This window comes from Triticum aestivum, chromosome 3A (assembly GCF_018294505.1).
Source record: "Triticum aestivum cultivar Chinese Spring chromosome 3A, IWGSC CS RefSeq v2.1, whole genome shotgun sequence".
NCBI classification, from domain to species: domain Eukaryota; kingdom Viridiplantae; phylum Streptophyta; class Magnoliopsida; order Poales; family Poaceae; genus Triticum; species Triticum aestivum.
In genome coordinates, this window is record NC_057800.1 from 726,845,798 (window position 1) to 726,870,928 (window position 25,131).

The 25,131-nt window shown below is 41.6% G+C and overlaps 1 protein-coding gene across 12 annotated transcripts; it reads right to left on the reverse strand.

The window, feature by feature from the left end:
* Positions 1 to 11,665: 11,665 nt before the first annotated feature.
* Positions 11,666 to 20,410, reverse strand: LOC123063523 (uncharacterized). 12 transcript variants are annotated; one of them, XR_006430380.1, is made up of 13 exons: positions 19,867 to 20,410; positions 19,600 to 19,779; positions 19,431 to 19,505; positions 18,588 to 19,311; positions 18,305 to 18,363; positions 18,128 to 18,226; positions 17,637 to 17,965; positions 17,284 to 17,557; positions 14,325 to 16,812; positions 13,222 to 13,342; positions 12,825 to 13,128; positions 12,348 to 12,728; positions 11,668 to 12,266 (listed from the first exon to the last, which is right to left on the reverse strand). XR_006430380.1 is itself a non-coding variant. In XM_044487332.1 (11 exons), exons 6-11 carry the CDS (start codon positions 17,866 to 17,868, stop codon positions 12,412 to 12,414), a joined length of 624 nt encoding a protein of 207 aa, XP_044343267.1. In that variant the 5' UTR covers positions 17,869 to 17,965; positions 18,128 to 18,363; positions 18,588 to 19,311; positions 19,431 to 19,505; positions 19,600 to 19,779; positions 19,867 to 20,410; the 3' UTR covers positions 11,673 to 12,411. The 12 variants fall into 12 exon arrangements, 1 of the variants encoding a protein (XP_044343267.1); XR_006430376.1 differs by lacking the exons at positions 12,825 to 13,128; positions 17,284 to 17,557 and having other exon boundaries at positions 11,675 to 12,266; positions 12,348 to 12,418; positions 12,626 to 12,728; ... (1 more) ...; positions 17,637 to 17,717; positions 17,804 to 17,965; XR_006430375.1 differs by lacking the exons at positions 12,825 to 13,128; positions 17,284 to 17,557 and having other exon boundaries at positions 11,676 to 12,266; positions 12,348 to 12,418; positions 12,626 to 12,728; ... (5 more) ...; positions 19,149 to 19,277; positions 19,460 to 19,505.
* Between the last annotated feature and the right edge of the window lie 4,721 nt (positions 20,411 to 25,131).

The following is a 25,131-nucleotide window of genomic DNA, read 5'->3' on the forward strand; positions in this document are numbered from 1 at the left end:
TTCACGTCAATAGAGATGATCTGACAAAAGAACTGGAAAAGGGCAAGCATGATTGGAAGAAGCCATTGGAGGCATGAACAAGACTTGATGGGTTTGATGACTTTGAAGATTTATTGACCTTTAGAAGACCAAACCCCTGTTATACGCTTATGTTAGATGCGACGTTTGTGAGCTGTCATTTGTTTGATGTTTTTCCCGACAGCCACAAATAAAATCTGCCTTTTTCAAAACTTTTGTTTGTATTGTGTGCATCCCTCTCTATCTCTCTTACCCCACCCCAAACCCATGGACCCAATAGAGGATGAATGAAGATGAGCTTGTATTTTCTGGACCAATGAGTCAGTTGGAGACGGACTGATGGATTCAGAACATGGAGGATCACATGAAGAATAACCCTGTAGTCGGAAAGGATATGACCCAACATGCTCTTCAGTGCTTTGAAAGAGGTGCTGCTACTTGGTGGAGAACGTACCAAACCATCAATGGATGGCAAGGAGTAACCACTTGGAAAGAATTTAAGTTGACTTTGCCAAAGTCTCGGTTTGTGTCCCAGAAGTTGAAGCCTTATGGAAAGGATATGAAGAAACCTTGTGCATGCAAGATTTGTGGAGAAATAGGACACACCCATAAAGAACACAAGGATGGATGCCCTAATTGTGAAGGAAGTCACCCAGTTGAAGAATGCCCAATTAGGCAGATTACTTGTTTCTTGTGTGAAGGGACTACCCACTATCCTGCTCAGTGTCACATTTACAACATGGTACAACGAACCATCCAGCAGAAGAAAGAACTAATGAAAGGAGCCCTCATGGAAATTTTTAGAAGAAACTGTGATGAAGGAAGAGGTGGAGGACACGCCCAAAGAAGAACCAATTAAACCTGCACCAAGTCATGTTATTCATGTGGAGAAGAAGGACACATCTCCCAGAATTGTATGAATGGGGATCTAGTAGAATTCTCGACAGAGGAAGTAGAATATGACCCACAGGAAATAGAAGCCATGATTGGCATGGAAAGGTCCAGGAAGAGAAGCAGATTGGATTCCAGGAAGGACCTGAGTCGTATCACCTGTTACAGGTGCAAGGAGTCAGGGCACTACCTCAACAGTTGCCCAAAAAGGAAACCTCGAGACTTGTCAGAAGTGATATGTTTTCGTTGTAATGGAGCAGGGCACTTTGCCAGAGAATGCCCCAAGGAGAAGGAAATTTGTGCTACATAGTTGAGTTTGCAACAAAAGAAATGGAGTAGTAGAAGTGAGAATGTTTTTTTTATATTGAGGTGTTGAGTTGAGACATGTAATGGAAAAGCGATAGATTGTAATCACTTGAGAATGAATAAAGTTAGCACTGATATGGATTTTGTGAGTTGTTACTCTATGAAGAAGAATTTTGGCCATTCTGAGGATACGAGAAATATGGTCTATGGAAGATTTGTGCATTTTAAGGGTGGTAGTACCCTGTAAGAACCCTTGACCCCTGGAAAAGATAAGGATACTCCACTGAGTGGATTTCGGACAAAATGAATACGAGTTTTGTCTCGATATGTGTGATGCCCCAAGAGTATGTGGGATGAAGTTGGAGACCGTCAGTTGTTGGACCAAATGTGATCAAGGAGTCAGAAGAGAATGTTAAGTTGATTCGAGATAGACTGAAGGTAGCTCAGTCCAGGCAGAAGAGTAATGCAGACTTAAAAACGCAAGGAGGTAGTCTATGACATTGGAGAAAAAGCATGTCTTCATGTGTTCCCTCTGCGAGGAATTAAACGATTTGGAGTTAAGGGAAAATTAGCCCCGAGATTTGTAGGACATACCGAGTTTTGGAGCGTATGAGAGAAGTGGCCTACAAGTTGGAGTTACCCGAAGGACTGTCAGGAGTTCATGATGTGTTTCATGTTTCTCAGTTGAAGAGTGCCATGTAGAGATGGCCACTATTTCCCTGTAAGGATGCTTGACCCTGGAAAGGATAATGATGTTCCATGAAGTAGAGTATGGATTTCATAAGTATAAGTTTTTTTCGGTATGTGCGATATCCCACGAGGATGAAGAGATGAATTACTATTGGATATAAAGGAGGTATGATGTTGGAAATATGGATCAATGGAAATTCCATGATGAGTCTGAGTAATCATGTCTTAGTTTGGTACAAATAGAAGGAAGGGAGACAGTACAATTGGATGGATTTAAGAATGCTAGGAAGCTGGATGTGGGAATAATGATCAGCTGCCCGATGATAAGTTCAAGGACTACAAGTGATGAGATGGGCCATAACCCACAGGCCCCACGACCTGCCAAGAAGCAAGCACATTCTTGCTGAAGGAAAAACCCTGGAAGAAGAAGTTACGTTTAACGACAGACGATCTTATTGGAGTTTACTCAAAACCAAAGAGTTGTGAAGAAACGATAGATGTTTGTTTGGCTTGCAAAATCAATGGATTCATCCGAACTTGGTCCGTCGACAAGAGAAATTCTGCAATGCTTGTGAGGATGACCGAGTGTTAGAATGCGAGATTCACTAAACCATGTACAAGGTAATGATTTGGGTGCGGGATGGATTGATCACCATACCGACTTACTCTTATTATTCGCCTTGCTATGTGGGATGGTAAATTTGAGTGACTTACCTATAGTAAAGAGACGACGATCAAAACCTTGTTTAAACTTAAGATGGTATAGGTATTTTTTTCCCTTGTACAAGGCAGTTTTTGCCAACCGTAGGTTATACGGTGAGGATCAACCCAGACCCATTTCCTGCAGGAGAAACCATAAATCGTTGACCACCATGAGATATCGATTAGTTGTTTAGTACTGACGCCTGACCCGTCAGCTAAGAAGACCCAATCTTGGAATAACCTTACCAAGAAGAAAGGACAGAAGAATTGAGGTAAAGGTTATGCCACTACCGGAAGAGCCACAGAAGGAATTATCTCGAGAATCTGAGAAGACTGACATTGTCAACAATAAGGATGGAGTGTATGAGTTTTGATGGAACCGTAACCATGCTTCTAAGGGTGGTAGCACCCCAGACCCTTGTGATGATCGATGAATTTTGAAGAGACCCCGAACCTAACCTATTTCTTTCTAGCCTCTCCGAATCTCGAGGACGAGATTCCTTTTAAGGGTGGTAGGTTTGTAACATCCCAAAATTCTAAATTTTGGAATGTTATAATAATTAGATAGATTTGATTGATTGTTTGATTGATTGTCTGAAAGTGAGTGAATTCGAAACTTTTTGAAAGTTAAATGAGAGGGAATAAAAGGACTTTCCCAAACTTTCATTTTGCATTTATGATCTCCGGGAATTCAAATTCTTATCACCACGAAACCCTGGAGAGAAGATGACATGACTTCTTCCATTTATTTAAATGACAAGGGGTGTTGAAAATATTTGAATTTCATTTGAGAATATTTCCAATTCTGAAACTTTATGCAACTCAATGATTTTCACGAGCGAAGATAAAATGACTTCTTCAAATTATATGAACTATGAGTTGGGAGTTTCAAAGAAACTCAAATTTAAAATCCAGTTGAAATTATTTTTCAATTTGGGTTATTTGAGTTTTATTCAAATTATTTTTCTCCAAAAATAAAATATATGGAAATTAGGGTAACATGATTCCCTACAACAGAAAATTGGAGAGAAATACATTTGAATTCATTTGGGATTTTTTTAAATGATTTTTACTGGATTTTATTAGAGCATTAGCATTCTTTGATTTATCTGATTTTGTGAGGATTTTATTTGGCATATTAAAAATGCCCATGTTGTAGAAAATCTTTTTCTGCAAATTTTGGTATATTATATGCCTATATAATATTTTATTTCTGTTTGTTTTTTTTGTTTTGTTTGTCTGGAAAAAAATCTCTTTTAAAAAAAAATTCCCCCGACTGGGCCGGCCCAGCTCCTGCCAGTCCGCGGCCCAGCCCAGCTCGCCGTCGCCCCGTCCCCGATCTCCCGCGGGAGACCGACTCCCGCACGGGAGCGCCGCTGCCGGAGTCTGGCCGGACTCCACGTCCTCCACGCTTGACCCCTCCTCCATGCCTCGACCTCCCCTCCGCTTTTATAAGCGCCGCCCGGACCCCTCTCTCTCCTCCTTCGCCGCCCCACGCCGCAGCTTCGCCGCCACCGGATCTCGCCATCGCCGCCGCCCCGCTCTGTCCCGTCACCGTCGACCACCGCCGACGCCGCCATCCTCCTCGCCTCACCGCGCCGCCCCTCCCCGACCCCTTCGCCGTCGTCCTGGACGACCGGAACCGCCGCCCCGGCCGGACCCGAGCCACCGCCGACGTCCTGTCGTCGCCGGAACCCGCCGCCGTCGCCGTTGCCGTTGACCCGCCGTGCACCGGTAAAAAAACCGCCCGGCCCGATCCGGTTTATTTTTTTCAGTTTTGTTTTTTTGTTAAACCCGGTTTTGTTTTATTAACCTATTTATTTTGTGGATGTTCGCTAGGTTAGATCTGTTAGTAAACGCTTTTGTTCGTTAGATCTCTATAGCGAGCGTTCGCTCGATAGTTTTTTTTTCTTTTCTTTTTTTTAGTTTTCTGCCAGGGACTCATTTGTGAGTATTTATTTACAGACCAGCCTCTGGTTTTCAAACGACTATAACTTTTTACTCATTAGTCCAAATCCAACGAAACCAAGGCTCACGTCTTTGTTCTGATCCCCTCTTTCTAGTCATCCAACTCCAACATGTTTTTGAAAGTTTTTAAAATTTGATTTCAACCAGATTTGTATTTGAACTTCGTTTGATCGTAACTTGAGTTTCGTAGCTCCGTTTCAGTTGATTCTTTTTGCAAATCGAAGCTCTTGACCTAAACTTTCTGATAAGGCCAAATTCACATAATTTTGGTACTATTAGAAATTGTTTTATGTTGGAAGAGTTATTTGCTTGGTTTTGATGTTTTCTGAATCGTCTTCTTCGTTCTTTCTGATCTTTTTAGTGATTGCTTATGTGTGGTTACTATTGCTTGCTTACGATAGATTGACCGGAGTGTGACGAGTAGAACTATCAAGAGTTATGAGTGCGAATCATGTTCATCAACATTGCAGGCAAGTTCACACTTTGATCATACCCCTTTATCACCCAGTTTTTATGCATTAGTTCAACCTCAAACATTGCATGAGTAGGATTGATAATATGTGGGTATTGGGAAGTAGTTGATGAGGTAGGAACCTATTGCCCTGCATTCAAACCTTGGGAGTTACTATTATGTTATGCTTATATTGCCATGCTATGCTCGTAGACGTGGATTGGGTTTTGAGAGTATTCATTAGAGATGTGAGATTGTTAATTAATGGTTTACTTAAGGTGGCAACTTAAACACACATCTGGGTGGATTGAGGTACCTGGGTATTCCAGGATTGCCTGTCTAGGCACCTGGGTAGACCAAGATTGCCTGTTTTTTTATGGACCGCCACCCAGGCTCAAAGGGATCATGAGATTATTCATACTAGAAACTTCCGTGTGCAGCCACAAGCTATTATGGGATCTAGCATAGTTGATTAAGTCGTGCGAACTCTTACAGGATAGACTAGCAGATGTAGGGGAAAGTAGGTGTAACGGTCTATCCATCGTAAGGTGCTAGCGCTTCTGAAAGACTATGTCTCGGTCATCCATTTCTTAAGCACCATGTAGTGCGAGAAACCAAACGGAGGCGATCGAGTCTTGTGAGGAAAAGTGCGCAAACCTCTGCAGAGTGTATAAACTAATCATGATTAGCCGTGTCCCCGGTTATGGACATCTTGAGTATCTAGTACTTGGATTATCATGTGAATCTCATCATGTTACTTTAAATTAATTTTGTTGGGTTTAATGATGATACTTAATTGGGATTGAGAATGCTGTCAACCATTCTCAATGTTCAACAACCACCATGATAGTTAATTAAAATGTATTCCTTTGCAGTAGGAAAAATTGGCTTTTCGCAAAAACATTATGCATGTAGTGATAGCCTTAATTCATCATTATCCTCTGGTGTGAATTTGCCAGTACATTCAATGTACTGACCCTTTGTGGCTGCAATGTCTCATGTTGCAGGATTTCTTACGACGAGTAAGTGATACGTTAGGGTTACGATTTCTACACTCAACTTTGTCGTTGGTGTTGATGGGAATCCATAACCTTGTTACTTCCGCTATTTGGATTGAGGTAATAGTATTTACGTTACTTTTACATGTGATTTACCTCTGTTATAAATCCTTGAGTATTGTGTGTGTCAGCATACCGATCCAGGGATGACACTTAAGCACAGAGACTTGACCCATTCGGGTCGGGTCGCTACACAACCTTTTTTTGCCTTGAAGATTGACATGATGAAAGCCTATGATCGTGTTGAATGGAGTTATCTTCATGGTTGTTTAAGTAAGCTTGGCTTTACTCCTAGTTGGATTGAATTTGTCATGAGATGCGTAACCAAGGTCCGGTATGCTGTTAGAGTTAATGGTGAACTTATTGATCTCGTTGTTCCTTCAAGGGGCATCCGCCAGGGGGACCCCATCAGTCCCTACTTGTTTCTTTTGTGCACTGAAGGCTTATCGAGTCTGTTACTATAGAAGGAGACTTGTGGCGAGCTACATGGTATTCGAAATGGCTGCTCTGGTCCACCTATTTCACATCTCCTATTCGCTGATGATAGCATTTTCTTTGCCAAAAGTGACAATCGTAGTGTGGCTGCTTTGGAATCTACTCTGCATTTATATTGTGAAGGATCGGGGCAACTTATTAATAAAGACAAGTCCTCAATCTTTTTTGGGAATCATTGTCCTAATGTTGTGAAACTTTGTGTTATGGCCATGTTGGGTATCAATAATGAAACTTTTCATGATTCATATCTTGGAATGCCTACCGAAGTGGGGCGGTCTCCAATCAGCATTTTGAAATTCCTTCCTGATAGAGCATGGCAACGCATTAATGGTTTGTCTGATAGACCTATATCTCGTGCAGCAAAGGAAACACTACTTAAGTCAATTATCCAAGCTATACCAACAAATGTTATGAGCTGCTTCCAACTTCCCATTGGTACGTGTAAAAAATTTCGTCAAATCATTTTTGATGAATGGTGGGGTAGGGAAGATGGAAGGAAGAAGATTCACTGGCGTTCTTGGGAATTGTTAACAACACCAAAAGCTCTTGGTGGAATGGGTTTTCGCGGCATGGCACTGTTTAACCAAGCTATGCTCGGCAAGCAAGGGTGGTGTCTTATCATAGAGCTGGATTCTTTATGTGCTAGGGTAATTGAAGGGAGATATTACCCTCATGGTGAATTCCGGACTACGACAGCACCACGATCAGCTTCCTTCACTTGGCGGAGTATTTTACATGGACGTGAGCTATTGAAAAAAAGGAATTTGTTGGGGTATTGTTAACGGCAAGCGAACCCGGATTCTTGCTGATCATTGGATTCCATCAATACCTCCGAGTTTGCTTAATCCAATCTCTCCAATTCCAGCCAATGCAACAGTCCAATGTTTAATTGATGAGGCTACAGGAACATGGAATGTTGAAACCGTGCAAGCTTTCTTTGACGTACAGGTTGCTACAACTATTCTTCATGTACCTATTAATCATCATTCGAATGAGGATTTTGCTCGCTGGCCATTTACAATATATGGGGAGTACACTGTGAAATCTGCTTATAATTTGGCGCGTTCAGATCGTTTCTTACTATCTTGCAGCCGGAGTGGATGTGGCCATTCTTCTGATAGAGCGACCGAAGAGAAATTTTGGAAATCCATATGGTCGATCAAAGCTCCTGATAAAATGAAGATAGTCCTCTGGCGTTTCGCACATAATTGTTTGCCTTCCGGCGAACAACTTCTTCGGCGTAAAATTCCTGCTCCAACAAACCGTTGTTTTTGTTGCAGACCGGAAAGTATTGAACACACAATTCTATTTTGTCCCCATGCTCGTGCCATCTGGGATGAGATAAAATCTTGCTTTAATGTTAATTTGTGCTGCTCAGATTTTCGCTCACGCGTGCAGTGGTTATTTGACTTCCTCCGTCGATCTTCCAACCGGGAAGCCACTGTTCTTGCTGTGACGGTATGGCACATATGGGAAGCCCGGAATGCTGCAAGAAAATAAGCTATTTATCAACATCCATGTGTTCCTGTTGCGAAGGTTCGTGCTTATGTTGAGATGATACTAACACATTTATACAAGCCAATACCTGTTAATAAACGGAGACTCATGCTTCTAGCTCCAGTTGGTCTCCGCCGCCGGCAGGAATGGCTCAATTTTATTCCGATGTGGCTCTTGATCATGGTGGAAATTGCCTTATGGCATGTTCTGAGCCCATTACTGGATCCTTCAATCCGGAGATGGCAGAAGCGCTTGCGCTCCATTGAGAGGTAACAATGGCTCAAGACAAACAATTTACGCATGTGATATTCGCATCGGATTGCCTCTCTTTGGTACAACGGATTAACTCCAACGTCCCGGATCGTTCTCATGGGGGCTCTGTGGTGATGGATATCAAACAAGTAGCCATGACTTTTACTTGTTCGTCCTTCAAGCATGTTCGTCGGCATTGTAATGTAGTGGCCCATATTTTGGCCAATTCTTGTAAAAACTCTAGTTTGTTGTGTGTTTTCAATTCTGTTCCGGATTGTATCCGAGAGACTTTGTATGACTTTATTGCTTAATCAATAAAATACCGACTTTCAAAAGAAAAAAGGACTCCCTCTTTTAGGAAATACAAACGTTGTTTTAGTAGGTAGTAGCAATATAGACAAAACAACAATCTAATCGATGTGTCCGTTAGTTTAATTAGGTTGCTATTCTCTTTGTCTTTTTTTTTCAGATTTACTGTTTGTTTGGGCTTAATCATACTCTAGAACCCGATGTCAAGATATTTCTTAAACCATACAATTTACATATTAGTGTTCAGGTATTTAAAAAAATTTGAAATAGAAACAAAAACACATAAATATACACTATAGTTTACACAATTATCATACTCCCTCCATGTCTAAATATATATAAGACATTTTAGAGATATCACTATGGACTATACACAGATGTATATAGACATATTTTAGAGGGTAGATTCACTTGTTTTGCTTCATATGTGGTCTATAGTGAAATCTCTAAGGCCTTCCACAACGTAGCCGGTGCCAAATACATCAAAAGGCAGCCACCTCATCACCGGTGCCCAAAATTGCTTTTCAGGCATCGATCTCACAGCGTAGGGCTTCGGCAGGAAAAAGATTCTGGGACCCATATGATAAACAAGTACACCACGCTGTTGTGTATTGAGCAAAGAGAGAGAAGACATTTGCTGTTCAAAGTTGAGAGTTAATAGTATTTTATTGGCTGGAGGAATTGGGCATTGGTGCTCCTACTTGCTCCGATGCCATGAAAATTTTGTTGGGGCACCGGCCTCACAACGTGAGGGCACCGGCTATCGGAGCCAGAAGTCAATTTGGCACCTCTTTTGGCCTACATAGTGGAAGGCCTAAAAGGTCTTATATTTAGGAACGGATGGAGTAATATTAATCCATAAAGACATGTAAATTTGTTCTTTTTATTTTTCATGTTTAATATTAAGTGACGTCTTGTTACAAAGAGAAAATAACTAATACTACTAGCTACATAAGAATTGGCATTGTTTGCTTGTATTTTTTAAGTATGAATGTATGAACTATATATATAATAATAAAGAATCATACAACTAATATTTAGCAACACGGTGGCGCTAAACTGCGCCTGAGCGCAAAACCCTTATTCTGCGCTCCGGCTGTCCGGTGCACCCAATCAACAAGAAAACATGCGCGCATCCTCATGGTTCTCTTCCCACTCGATCGTAATAGCCTATGTGACATGTAGTAAAAAGTGTTGACTTCGTTACCATGGATGCATGGTCATAAATTGATAGTAATAGCCTGTGTGACATGTAGTAAAAATGTTAACTTCATTACTATATAGGCATGATCATAAATTGATAGTAATGTCTTATGTACGATATAGTAAAATTTACTGGTCTCTTTACTGTGAAAGCTTGCGTGAACAATCGGTGGTAAAGTCCTATGTAACATGTAGTAAAAATGATAACCTATTTACTACATATGCACGTGCTATTCAGTGCTCAACCCATGGAATAATTGTTTTGTTCATTCTGTAAGATGCTTAATGTTCTGTAGTAAAAATACTAGATTCGTTTACTACTTAATCTGACATTAAACTTGATGGTAAAACACTTTGCAGTTTGTAGTAAATGTGGTAGACTCTTTTATGACTTAATCGTAGGTTTAGGTTCTATCGTAATACACTTAGTTTCCAGTAGTAATACCCATGGATCCTTTTACCACCAATTACTACAGGAGGGAAGTTTACATGCGGGGTGGATTTGGTTGGTTGCTTCGTTACGGTAGGATGGCCGGAGCGTAGAATAAGTTAACTACGCTCAAGCATAGTTTAGCGTGTATATATATATATATATATATATATATATATATATATATATATAGGGTAACGCTATTCTAAGCGTGAGTGTAGAATAGCTTATTCTACACCCCTAGTAATGCTCTATACAAAAAATAGTAATGTAGCATACAAAATATAGTAATTTTTTTGACAATGGTGGAAATTAAAAACTTGGATAGTAAAAAAAATATTCCAGAATTACTACATTTTATATAGTGTTTTACTAGATTTTGTACAGAGTGTTACTGGGGGTGTAGAATAAGCTATTCTACACTCACGCTTAGAATAGCGTTACTATATATATATATATATATATATATATATATATATATATATATATATATATATATATATATATATATACATTTATAACAACAAATTATATAAAGTAAAAATGTGTAGTATAAATATTAGATTTTTAAATTCATGACAATTAAATATCGTCTGGTATGAGCTATTTATTGTTAGGCTCGAGCATAGATCTGCCAAGTGATCCGGTCGATGTGGAGGGTGAGGAGGGGGTGCACGCGCCGAGGTGACCCGAAACGAGCGCGGACTCACAGCCGGCGCGGCCCTCCGATCTTTATGAGTTTATGATGTCGTTCCGACTAAATGACGTCTCCCGAGAAAATAAGACTAGACCTAGACATCGGACAAAACGAACTAGTCTTCCTCACCATGTTGCTGCCATCGGAGCGACAAGCGGGGTAAAGGTGAGCTGGTGTAGGCAAAGGATCTACTCCTCACGGAGAGGCGAGAGATAAGCTTGGCCCCACGGACGTGGTCCAGGTCGACTCCTCCTCGGACGAAGATGGAGCCGGCGTGGCTCCAGCCGTCCGCCGGTGAGCGGCAGCAACGAGTTTGGGTGGCGGTTGCAGGGAATGGTGATGGCAGCGCAGGTGGGCTGACTAGTTGGCCCAAGGGGATCGAGACTGATTACATGTTATTCTACATGTTGAGATTAATTACATCTACTAGGAGACTGCCCGTGCGTTGCCACGGGCCAACAAATGTTCAACCACAACACAAACTCAAGTATCTTCCCCCCTATTCCAATATAAATTATCCTTTCAATCTATTGCCCCTTCTCAGCATGTGGCTTCTATGTCGGTGTTCTGTTGTCTCACTCTACTGCATGCGCAACATGGAACACCACCAACAAATGATATATATATATAATGCACCTCACCTTAGTACAAATACTAAGAAAAGGGGGCATATGGACATGAAAACGTTCTTCCCACCAGATGTTCATTCACAAACCAACTACGAATAATGCTCTATTTGTCTCCGAGTTCTCCTTTCATCTCCACCTAAGATGTGTCTCCATCACTTTACCTCACTGAGACTTCTTTTCCTAAGGACCTCAAATATACATACAACAATCACACAACAAAATCGCATCGTTGTCATTCCATATCTTCTTCCACAAGCCCTTCCACTCAAACTCTTTTGGCCATTTCTGCTCCGTTGTCACCCTATTCCAAATATGCCTATGTTACCATCCAGGTCCAAATACACCCATTTTTCTCTCCAAGTCTATCAATTTGTCTTATCAAGTTTGTACTTTCAGCCTTGGAATTTTCATTGATCGGAATGAGGAGGGTTCTCAAAGTTCACTTCTCTGAAAGAGAACACAACACATATTTATACAGATTCATGATGAACAAGACTCAATGTTATTTATAACGATGAATACCAACACAAGGTAAGTTATTCAATGGAGTAGCTACATTGTTGTGTTTGTCAAAAAAAGGGTCGAAGAGCATCTCAACAGCGTACTACTGATGTTTCAAACTCCAGAAAACAAGAACTTCTTCCTACAATGTTGATGCAGTCACTAAACCCTGCAATATGAGCATTGAAACATATGTCAAACAAGCCTCCTTTCAGATATGTTTTCAGAAAGAAAGCAAGTGACTGATTACTGTTTTTATTGATCCTTCCAACTCCGGACCACAAGAACTTCTTCCTAGTATGTTGCAGCACTTGCTAATTGCTGAAATATGGGCATCGAAACATAAACAAAGGACAAACAAAAATGCAGAGTAAAGGCAAAGTATATACATCATACATGCGTGCCATCTAATGATCTGGAACATGGATTGAGAGGCCATTCGAGGAAACTGGAAGCAAGATGAGTATGTCGTCTAAACTATGATAAATGATTTGGGCAATAATAAATGGAATAAGAATGCAATCTTACTTTGCATTGATACCATTCATGTGACTGAAATAAGAAGTAGATGGGAAATTGATTTTGTGGCAGTAGCATATGCGCACCAATGGTTCCTTGCATCCAAATGCACCTAGAAATAATTATAGGAAATTAGCATGAATATATCAGAACCAAATTTATGTACATATAGTTATAGTGTTGCCACAAGCAAGGTCCATCTACGTACAGTAGTCCATTATGATTCTCCCCAACCTTGAAATTTGATATCATGTTGACTAATCATTGGGTGGAAGCATGCCACGAAGTTTTGAACTTGATGTTTTTGACACGTACATGTACCATGGTGCCCCGCAACATCAAAAAGTGATACTCCCTCTTATCCATATTACTTCTCGCTCAAACGGGTGTATCTAGGCGCATTTCAATGCTAGATACATCTGTTCGTGATATTTTTTACTATGGTCCATGGTGCATCTTCAAAAAGACAAAAAAAGTGTTGCAGTTTTTCCTATTTCCTCGAGAAAGACTTGCTGCAGAATTATTAGAATTTTATATACAAATCAAAAGTAACATCAGAACATGTTCTTAAACCAAATAAAGGAGATATTTTAACTGTAAATTACCTCTTAGTGCAAGTACTTTTTCTGCATATTCCAAAGCTTCATGCCTTATGCTGACGTGAGTTAACTCTACCAGAGTTTGTTGCTGCAGATGGAAGTATTGTTGGAGTTTTGCACCCAGCATCTGCAATGTCATAATTCGAGTTAGGGTAAGAAGTCAAAATCTCATGAAGGTACTACAAGGGAAAACACTTTCTAGACACAGGTATGGCCAAACCACATTGTAAAAAATGCACACCCTGACCCTACACTGGCTTTATAATTGAAATACAAAACTTCCCCCAAAAATGTACAAACAATTTTTTTCAATCAAACAAAGATGTAATTTCTCATAAGAATATACTTGTAATCTACGGTAGCTCAGGTTGGAGGAGGGGCGGGATGCGGCTGCCCACCAAACACCAAAGCAAGAGCCAACTTTTCTAGTGGCCATCGCGGCTGCCCGCCTCAGGTGAAAAAAGGGTGAACCCATAAGTGTGATTTCAGAGGTGGATACCTGATGTCCAGCTCAAGGATAAAACTTAAAACTGAGAAATCTGCCGAAGTATACATTTCCCAATAGACCTAAGGGGTCAGGGATCAATGAATGTAACCAAACATGGTAGGAAACACAAATACAAGTAATGTTCCACATATCTACTGGTAAAACCTACAGACGGATGCATCAGATCCTCTCATGATTTTTAGTCTGGCATTTAGTGCTAGACAAACTGCATTAAAATTTTATGGTCATGAATTGTTGGAACTTTTTAAACTTGACTTGTTAAGTTCACGGCCTATATGTGTATGAAAGGTTACAGTAATATAACACGAAGGACACATGCATGATTTTTAACTGAAAGAAGGAAAAGGTCAGCATATATAAGATGAAAATAAGTAGTTCATGAATCCTAATGCAATTTAATTTTTGTTATTAGCAGCATAGTAGTGCTTGTTTGACAATGAATGTCCTTGCCTCAAATGATTGCACCTTGCAAGTGGATGCATATGCCGGATTGCTAATTTGGCAAAAAGCAACAAGATATTGAGCATCATAGAATTAGTAAATACAGGCAGACAGCTCTGCAACACAATTAGTAAATACTGGTTGAGCAACACGCACAAACCTGATTGGAAAGAGAAGAGATGATGCACACATTGGCCACCGCCGCAGCTGAGGAGGAAATCGACCCAGGTGTAGAGGGCACGTACAGGCACATGTGAATTCTTCACCTTGAAGTTGTGACACAAATCTATCAGGGATCAGAATTCTGAGGTTAGACGGCTGCCGGATAGTGTTTCCTCCATGATAGACCGTCTTCCTTTTTTTAAAGCTCCATGGCAGATCATCAAGGAGGAGGTTATTAGATATCGTTTTTTGCAGGGATTGGGAAACCATGTGTCCTCCAATGCCATAGATCAATTCGGATGAAGAAAAACTTTATAGCCTCTAGAAATAAACGTGTGTTCAATCTTTCTGGCTAGAAAGGCGATGTGCACGTGCACACAGTGTCGGAGAGAGAAGAGGCCCAGAAGTATCTGCCTCCGCGGCGGCAACAACTCACATCTACAACCAATATTGATGGACGTCGACAGCGGCATGACAGTGAAACATGAAGAATAGGTGTCAGAGGGAGACCCACAACCAAAGAAAATCTAACGACGGATTGAAGTGTAAACCAGCAAGAAAACGAACCTGATCCTGATGAGGATTGATCTGATAATCTCCTTAAGCACACGGAATCAATTTCCAAACCTACCTTGTTCAGCTTCAGAGAGGCTATGCATTCGTTTTTCATTGGCGGAGACACAAAGAGAGATCATGGAGAAGAGGAAGAAGTCGTGGATGGAATTATTTTCCACGTGGGGAAAGTCCGATGGAGAATAGGAAGAGTCCATGAAGTATGGAGGAAGATATCATGGAGTACTAATGAGGAAGAGACCGTGGAGTAGATTTAGTTTTTTTCCCGGAAGAGATAGAAATTGCTTTAATTAGAGGAAAAAAATTATGCATTAGGATCATGTGGTGGATTTTCTTTTCCAAATTGTTTGAGTGTGGTTGTGGGAGAGATGCATACGTGAGACTTCTTTTACACGTGCGGAGAGATATACGTGAAAGTTTTTCCCTATTTGGAGAGAGATACGTGAGAGATTGTTTATATTGTTTTCTGAGATTGAATGGGGTTGTGGGAAAGAGATAAGTGAGACTTTTTCTACGCATGAGACATTGAGAAATTTCAGTTGTGAGAGAAATATCTATAAGATTTTTTTTCTTTTGGGGAGAGATTCATGAGAGATCTACACCGTAATAATTTGGTCCCACCTGATCAATGGCTCCTAATTACTGATTAACCTGGGGATTTCTAGGGAGTTTGTAATTAGTATAGGTATAGATATAGATAGATAGATAGATAGATAGATAGATAGATAGATAGATATAGATAGATAGATGAGTTCAAAGGAAAGATAAAAATCGGTTGCTAAATAAATTCCAATTTGTTGAATATTATTTATGAGAACCTAGGCTTTCGCCTGGAGACAACCACCAAACACCAATGTGAGGGGAAAGATGCCGACACACCTCGACGATGCCTCCAAGGAGTGGAACGGCACCCACAGGCGTCGTCGCCACCGGCACAGACCTAAGCTGCACATGACTTTCATCCATAGCACTACACATCTCTAGCTCCGTACACCAGAATGGGGGCAACGCCGTCCAAGTTGGAACACATTACCACCGCCACAACACCTGTTCATAATGGCCGGAGTACCATGGTAACCGCACAAGAGAGAGCACAAGCCATCCTCCATCTCCAGTCGCACAAACACACTCAATATAAATTTTCAAATAAAGTATGCCTCATCTTCAGTCGCACAGACACATTCGATATATAATCCTTTTATCAAGTTAAGACATCTATATCTTGCAAATAAAGCATGTCCCATTAATATAATTTCTCATAAGTTGATAAAAGGAGAAGCATACACATAGAAAATAATTTGACTATTTGCGTGAAACAATTCTAACACAAACACACCCACATGGTAGAAAGGATTTTGTGGATGCCATCATATGAACAGGCAGATCTAAAAGTATTAAATATTCCATGGCAATGCTATGTACTTTTCCGTCTAATCTATTTTGCAATATCATAACACAAGTCATTACAAACAACACTTGCCTTGTCCCCTCAGGTATTCTCGAGGTTTTAGCGTAATGTCAATTGAGCTTTGTTCAACAAAAGTACTATTGAACTGGCTAAGAACTTATATTTTACCTAAGTGCTACCGCGATTTATACATCAAAGCATAATCAGCCTACAGATATTCCTACATCAAAAAAATTATTTCTTCTTTGAGATACTCACTCGGTCCCATAATATAGGATTTGGTGCTGCTTGCAAGATGCCCTCTTGCGCCGATTTCACTCGCTGCATCTTGCATACGTGCAGTACCACGTCATTGTCAAGGAAAGCACACTGCCATTGGCAGAGCTCCTGCAGGTTAAAAGGAACCTCCTTCTCTTGGTACCAGCAGAACCCACAGGTCAAAGGGTCCACCCCGTTGTTCGGGGTGCTCAAACCTGTAAGCTTGTCAACTGCAAAACCTTCTGATCTGCGAAAAAGGAATGGATAATTTGTCAAGGGTTTTACATCGATAAAATAATAAAGGGAACAGAACACAAATGGAAACGACCCTCATACACACACTCTGATCTGTGTAGACAGTTATTATGTATATATAAGAGGAATGACATAGGGACAGATTGCCAATGATTGTCAGAAACAACCTGAACCAAGCATAGAAATATTGTGCATTATATAGATAGATGCGGCGCAGCCTGAACCAAGCTTACAAATATCATGCCTTAAATAGATGAATGCAGTGGAACGCACACATAGTTTAATATTAATATATCCTGCAAGAGATGTGTAATATACATGTTCAGAACTTTAAATTTATGGGTAGAAGTAAACAAATATAGTCTGTCCAACGACGACCATCATGTATGTCTTTTATGGGCAAATTATCGCATGATAAATGGATTGGAAGGAGAAAATGAAAAACCCTAGCTCGAATCTGTACCTAAGTGATATATTCTTCTCAGGCTTCTCAACTACGGCACTTCTGTGCACATAAAAATAATTGCAGATCCATCAACAACAAAATTAATTCCACATTGGTCAGAATCAGTTCAGATCTCACCTAATACAAACACATACCCTCTTCATGAGACCCTGAACCTGCCCTTAGAGTTCAAATAAATGTACCATTTGATAGCAGACCAATATTTTGTTTTTGCTTTATACATGACTTGCTCACTGCTCATAGTATAAAGCTAACTCGGTTGTAAAGGGAACTAGAAAAACCACTCAAAAAAGTTAGAGAGACCCAAAAAACTTCTGGACTGAAGTATACTACTGAAATGGAGCGTGCACCTGCCGTCGAGATGCAACCGCTCGGGCGCTTGATCGCAGAAAACGAATCCGGGGAATATGAGGACGGAAAAGTCTGCTGGTCTGCAATTGAGATGCAAAGAATCATGATTTATATTCAGGAGACCAAACATGGTAATAATCTAAATTTTCAGCTCGAGAACACAAACACTCGCAGCAATCTCGAAGGCACAAATTTGCCAATAATAGAACCAGATATAGACAGAAAGAACATCTTCACTCCCACTTAATCCAAGCAATTGACACCAAAAAAGTCTCCAACTTTCCTTTGGTTCCAGTCAATCACAACTTCAGAAACAACCTTCAATAATCTGAATTCAAGAGGTCAACTAAATTAAAAATATTGTAAGTAACAAGCATTTAGGCTGGTGATATTGTTATAAACGTGTTGTCGAAGATTTGTAGAAACAACTAAACGAGCTCTATCTTCTTTTCACTGTTTTTTTCTTCTGAGGATAGAAAAATAGAAATACCTCTGTTGGACCGCTCAAGTAGTAAATGGGATCATTGCCCTTGCCTACACATGGGCCATGGCTCCAAATTCATAAGTCATGATCATTTGCATTCAGAGACTATCTTCAGAAGGATCTTGTTTGTGTTAGTGCTTCAGTATTGTCTACGGCAAAGGATTAATTAGTTTGTTTTCGCACATGTGCGCATAGCAGATAGCTGCGGTTGATATGTTTGTTGTGTATCTTGGCTGATTTTCCTGAATTCAGGCGTGAGGAACGAAACATTAGAATCAGGAGTACAAAACCTTGTCTAGCATATATATTACACAACTACTATCTAACATCACAAACTGGCCTGCACTGGGGTAATAGGAAACGATCATATGACGAAGAATTAAACATAAAAGAAAATATTTTTGGAGAAGGAAGAACATGTCAGGAGGATCTGGTGAACCTCCTACGCATACTCATGTGGACTTACGGTTCCGGTGAAGTGGAGCTGATGGAAGAGGGGATCACGAGCAGCGGCGGGATGGTCGGCGCTGGAGCTCATGGCGAAGTGGACCCGTGGCGCGGCGGCGGGAGAAGGGGTCATTGGCGCGGGCAGCGACCGCGGTGGGACATGGGGGCGGCGGCCGCGGCGGGAGGTGGCGGGGGCGGCCGCGACGGACGGTGGCGCACCGCGAGATGGGTTAGCGTTTGATAGGCTGAAACACCAACACCATGATTTTCAGACTCTGCCAACTCTATAATTCTATAAGATCCAATACCTGCTAGATTGTTCCACAGCACCAATGTCCAAGTCAATACCATATATTATCCACTGAAATGTCTGATTTAATATCATATGCAAAAACATTAGAGCAATGTGCTCTCCTTTACCCATATTGTGTACCACATAACATTATGAACATTAGCGGAGGATTAGCCTGCAGCTATTTTAGATCGTGCACCAAATAGTTGTAGTTTTCCTAAATCATGGAGAAGAACAAGGTTGAAATTCGCAAGAGTCGTATAGAAATTTCTGCAATCAATATCATACCTGATCCATGTACGGTAGCCTCTAAATAAGCAACATAAATCCACAGTCCATAAGTATGTAGGCTACGCTCCAATTTGATGTATCATGCAATTTTGCAATACTCGGATAATTTTGTAAAGCATACAGATACTGCATTGGAGGGCTATAATTAAACTTCAGTAATCTGAAAATATGTAGACCGCAGCTGAGATCGTAACTTAGTGACACAACACATGGTATGATAGCTAAAGGAGAGGCTATCAATTGTCATTTTTTTGCACTGATGTGCCAGTAGAAAATCACCATTGATTCGATTTGATGTGTGAAGTCACCTGTCGACTCGGCTTGCCATTGATTGTGCGCCTGCTCCCTGGTTTCCTGAAATAAAATTTCCCAGCGTCGGATCAGTTCAAAGAAAAGGCAGATAGAAAAACTGACAGAGAGAAGAGCCCATCTGAATGTGATCACTTACCTTGCCGAGAGCATTGAGCTTCCCTGGCACCAGCACGGGAGAGGCCGACAAGGAGGGCCTCCTCTTGGAGGAGGCGGTTGTGCTGCCGACGCCGGCCGTCGGAGACCAGCAAGGAGGGCTCCTTCTCCCTGGGCCTCCTGCTCATCGTGCGTGAGCCGTGCAGCTCATCGAGCTCTTCTCCTGCACATACACTTTAAGCTTCAGTTAAAATCAGCTTCAGAAGTTGCAAGACAGAACATGTTCAGTTCAGGTGTGCAGAGTACATACAGGTGGAACCGGCCCTTTGGGATCTTGTTCTGTGGAGGAGGAGGTGGGTCGCCCTGTCGGCGACGAAGCTCCAGCCGCGTGTCACCAGCCTGGGCATGATGGTGGTGCTCTTCTTGACCGACGCCGAGCTCCGCGCTGGCGATGGCCGCTCCTTGATGGGCGTCCTCTCCTCGAAGTTGAGCGCAATGGGCCTGACAACCTTGGGTGATGCGAGCACCCCGGCATCGCCGGCGCCGCTATGCTTCTCGGCCCCAGGAGCCCCTCCGCGGCACGGCGAACTTCTTGGCAAGCTCGGGCGTGCTGACAACGAGCGGGTGGTGCCTCGGGATGGGCGTGGCGCCGACCACGACGGGGACGGGGGGACCCCGGGTCGAGGCGGCGACTCCGCTTCTGGACGGTTGGTGTCGTCGTGGAGGAGCGGCCGTGCACGGCCGGCGGCGGAGATGTCTGGACGCAACGTCATGTCCCTCATCTCTTCCCTCGTGCGGCGGCTAGGGTTTGCGGAGGGAGGGTGTGCGTTGCCTCGGTCGTGGGTTTTTTTCGTTCGTTTTCTTTCACAGGTTTTCTTTCGTAGGCTTTTTTTCGACCTCGCTCGCAGGCATCGCTAGACGTTACCTTCACATCACTGGACGGTCCAGCGGAGAATAGTTGGGAAGCGGGAGGTGGGAGGAAGGACGAAAAAAACCGTCTCTCTGAGGGGGAGGTGGGAGGAAGTAACAAAGAAGTACCAAAAAAGACCGGGTGAGATGGGACGAAAATAAAACCCGGAACGCGGACTACCAACTGCTCCATTAGGAGTAGAGACTATTTGCAATTGAGATTTTCAATTTCTTGCAAATAAAAATCAATTCATCTTGATGGAGCCAGGCTTAATATGAGAAATAGTTGATATGCATTTAACCCATTTTCTGTTGAGTTTTAAAATTCCAGAAATATGTGTATGTTGATACTTGACATGTTCAATGTGTTTACCACATATCAGATTCTCTAGAACATGTTTTCCACAATTAAGATTAAGTTTTCTTGCACAACAATATAGATTTGCGATTGAGAATTATTATTTTCTCGCAAAACAATCTCATTACGATTGAGATCAATTTTCTCTCGCAAATTATTAATTCACCCCGCTGAATTACCTTGCAACTTGATACAAGATCATCTCATTTTAATTTGAGGTCCATACAATTCAAGTTTTTCACTTGACATCAAGTTTGCAACATCATTATTATTCACTACATTAGTACTATATTTTTTTGAGTACCGAGATGTATTCCAGATCTTAAGTTGATGTAATACATTTCCACGTTTATCACGTGTCGAGATTAACTACGTCTATTTGCAATTGAAATTTTAATTTCTTGCAAACATAGATGCAAAATACAAAGTGATTTATTCGAATTGATGTTTTGTGATCATGAGGTATGTGTAGATTTATCTACACCTACTGTTTTAAGCCTACATTTTATCATATTTGACATTATGAGTGCCAATGTGCTCTCTCGAACATTTAATTAAGTTATGACATAAGGCCTTCGAAGCGTGAGTATTTTATACTCCACTAATGATGTGAGATCTATTCCATTTTAGAAATTATCTTCAAGGTGTCATACTTAGCAATTTGAGATTCACACTAATGGTTTCAAGCTAAGTTCTTGAAATATCCATTATTTTTGCAAAATACATTACAACACTAACCATGATGGTCTTTAATTTACTACTCGTAAATTAACTATCTCTGGTTTGCCCCTATAAGTAATCGATGGCTAAGTAGTTTGAGGCTCTTGCCCCCAATGGCCACAACTTACTTAAGCGGGTCATGGACATCAAGCTCAGTCTTGCCTCCCATGGGATAGCGCACGCAATCCAAGCCACGCCACCGGGACGCAAAGAACCTCAAGGGTAAATGTTTGAAACTCACTTCAAACCTTCAACCTGACACCATCATGGAAGTCGGTTGTTTGCATGATGTTCTTCTAGAACCGAGCAATAAAATGACTATCCTGCTGTCTGAAGGAAATATGCCCTAGAGGCAATAATAAAGTTATTATTTATTTCCTTATTTCATGATAAATGTTTATTATTCATGCTAGAATTATATATAGTAACCGGAAACTTAGTACATGTGTGGATACATAGACAAACCGAACAATGGAGAGGACTGCCCCATATGGATGATGGAGGCATCTGGGGTGTATTATGTAAAATCCTTTTATAATGTGATAAACTGGGGTGGGGTATATACCCCTATGTGGAAGAATTTTTGGAAAATTATGGTACCTCACAGGTATTTGGTGTTCGTTTGGCTGGCATTTCATAATAAAATCCTCACTAGGGATAACCTGGCCAAGAGATGACCAGTGGAGGACAAGACATGTGTTTTTTTGTAGTGAAAATGAATCAGTACATCACTTGTTCTTTGACTGTGTGGTGGAAAAAGAGATTTGGAAAGATATTGCTGATTCTTTTGATTTTAAAAACCCACTATGTTGGAACTTTCTGTTCTGTGGGGTGCTAATAACAAAAAGACTGTTATCAACATTGCTTGTGTTGCTGCCATTTGGAGCATCTGGACCATGCGTAATGATATTTGTTTCCAGAGCGTGTCGTGGACAAGTACTCAGGTGATCTTGGGGAGAGCTTGTGCACTACTTCACCAATGGAAGATCCTGTGCGTGGAAGATCAATCGGTCTTACTATGGCGTTGTCTCCGGCTGCTGGACCGGCGAAGAGGCGAGCTGCTACGCACTGCGTGGTAGGGAAGACGAGGGCTGGAGCGAAGGGGGAACTAGCTGGCTTCATGCTCAAGGCGCACTCTGGCTGATGCCTCCTGCGAGAGGAACAAAACTCATGTAATAAGCTAGCTATCTCTCCATTCATAGTCGGCGCTGTCTGGTTCAGAGATCCCTGATAACTTTTAGTTGCCCTATGCGGCCTCTACTGTTCCTTAGTTCTCATGTAATCTGGCCTGCTACTCTGGCTAGGCCCGAGAGCTACTAGATCCACCTGGATGTTGTTCCCCGTTTTTTGTCAATGAAAATGGGGAGGGGGGAAACCCCTTTTGTTCAAAAAAAACATAGACAAACAGAGTGTCACTAGTATGCCTCTACTTGACTAGCTCGTTGAATCAAAGATGGTTAAGTTTCTTAGCCATAGACATGCATTGTCATTTGATTAACGGGATCACATCATTAGAGAATGATGTGATTGACTTGACCCATTCCGTTAACTTAGCACTTGATCGTTTAGTATATTGCTATTGCTTTCGTCATGACTTATACATGTTCTTATGACTATGAGATTATGCAACTCCCGGATACCGGAGGAACACTTTGTGTGCTACCAAACGTCACAACGTAGCTGGGTGATTATAAAGGTGCTCTACAGGTGTCTCTGATGGTACTTGTTGAGTTGGCATAGATCGAGATTAGGATTTGTCACTCCGATTATCGGAGAGGTATCTCTGGGCCCTCTCGGTAATGCACATCACTATAAGCCTTGCAAGCAATGTGACTAATGAGTTAGTTGCGGGATGATGCATTACGGAACGAGTAAAGAGACTTGCCGGTAACGAGATTGAACTAGGTATTGAGATACCACGATCGAATCTTAGGCAAGTAACATACCGATGACAAAGGAAACAACATATGTTGTTATGCGGTTTGACCGATAAAGATCTTCGTAGAATATGTAGGAACCAATATGAGCATCCAGGTTCCGCTATTGGTTATTGACCGGAGATGAGTCTCGGTCATGTCTACATAGTTCTCGAACCCGTAGGGTCCGCACGCTTAACGTTCTGTGATGATTTGTATTATGAGTTATGTGATTTGATGACCGAAGTTTGTTCGGAGTCCCGGATGAGATCGGTGACATGACGAGGAGTCTCGAAATGGTCGAGACATAAAGATAGATATATTGGAAGGCTATATTCGGACATCGGAAAGGTTCAGAGTGATTCAGTTATTTTTCGTAGTACCGGAGAGTTACAGGAATTCGTATTGGGCCTTAATGGGCCATACGGGAAAGGAGAGAAAGGCCTCAAGGGTGGCCGCGCCCCTTCCCCATGGACTGGTCCGAATTGGACTAGGGAAAGGGGACGCCCCCTTCCTTCCTTCTCCTTCTCCCTTCCCTTTTTCCTATTCCATGTGGGAGGTGGAATCCTACTAGGACTCTCCACACTTTGGGCGCGCCCTATAAGGGACGGCCTCCTCCTCCCTCCATCCTTTATATACGTGGCCAGGGGACACCCCATAGACACACAAGTTGATCATTGATCTCTTAGCCGTGTGCGGTGCCCCCCTCCACCATAATCCACCTCGGTCATATCGTCGTAGTGCTTAGGCGAAGCCCTGCGTCGGTAGCTTCATCATCACCGTCATCACGCCGTCGTGCTGACAAAGCTCTCCCTCGACACTCTGCTGGATCATGAGTTTATGGGACGTCACCGAGCCGAACATGTGTAGATCACGGAGGTGTCGTACTTTCGGTGCTAGGATCGGTCGATCGTGAAGACGTACGACTACATCAACCGCGTTGTCATAACGCTTCCGGTTACGGTCTATGAGGGTACGTAGACAACACTCTCCCTCTCGTTGCTATGCATCACCATGATCTTGCGTGTGCGTAGGAAATTTTTTGAAATTACTACGTTCCCCAACACTGTCATGGGACCCTATGAGCACGGAGAACATGAACGTTGAATATGCATCAACTGACATGTTTGGAGACTACATTTAGTCCCTCGATCTCCTTAGTGATCTATTTATTTATGTCCATTTCTGATGTTCTAATATGAACATGATTATTTTTATCATCATATATTGATATCACAATATATTGTATCAGCATTTTGATACGAATACATTTGTATGTATTCTATATATCTGGCAGTGGTTTTCTTGAGAATGTTCATGTCTATATATAGATTTCTACGGGGGGTCAATCTGATGAAAGATGATTTGTGCCATGTGGACATATTCACCACGAACTCTATACTCAGAAGTGATTTCCATTCTCGTTGAGATAAATGAGATATTTTAAAATCACTAGATGCGATGAGGTATTTGTTGTCTCAACTCGAGTCATATTTACTATCCTTGTGGGTACTCGAGTAACGTCGGGATGCTTTATTCCTTCCGGGTTTAACTCATACCCTACTAAACTATAGAGGTCCGTCAAAATAGTTTCCATAGTGAAACTCATGATGACAAAAAAGAGAAATATCTTCTCTTTACCATATGCAACGGATATGGAAGCACATTCTCT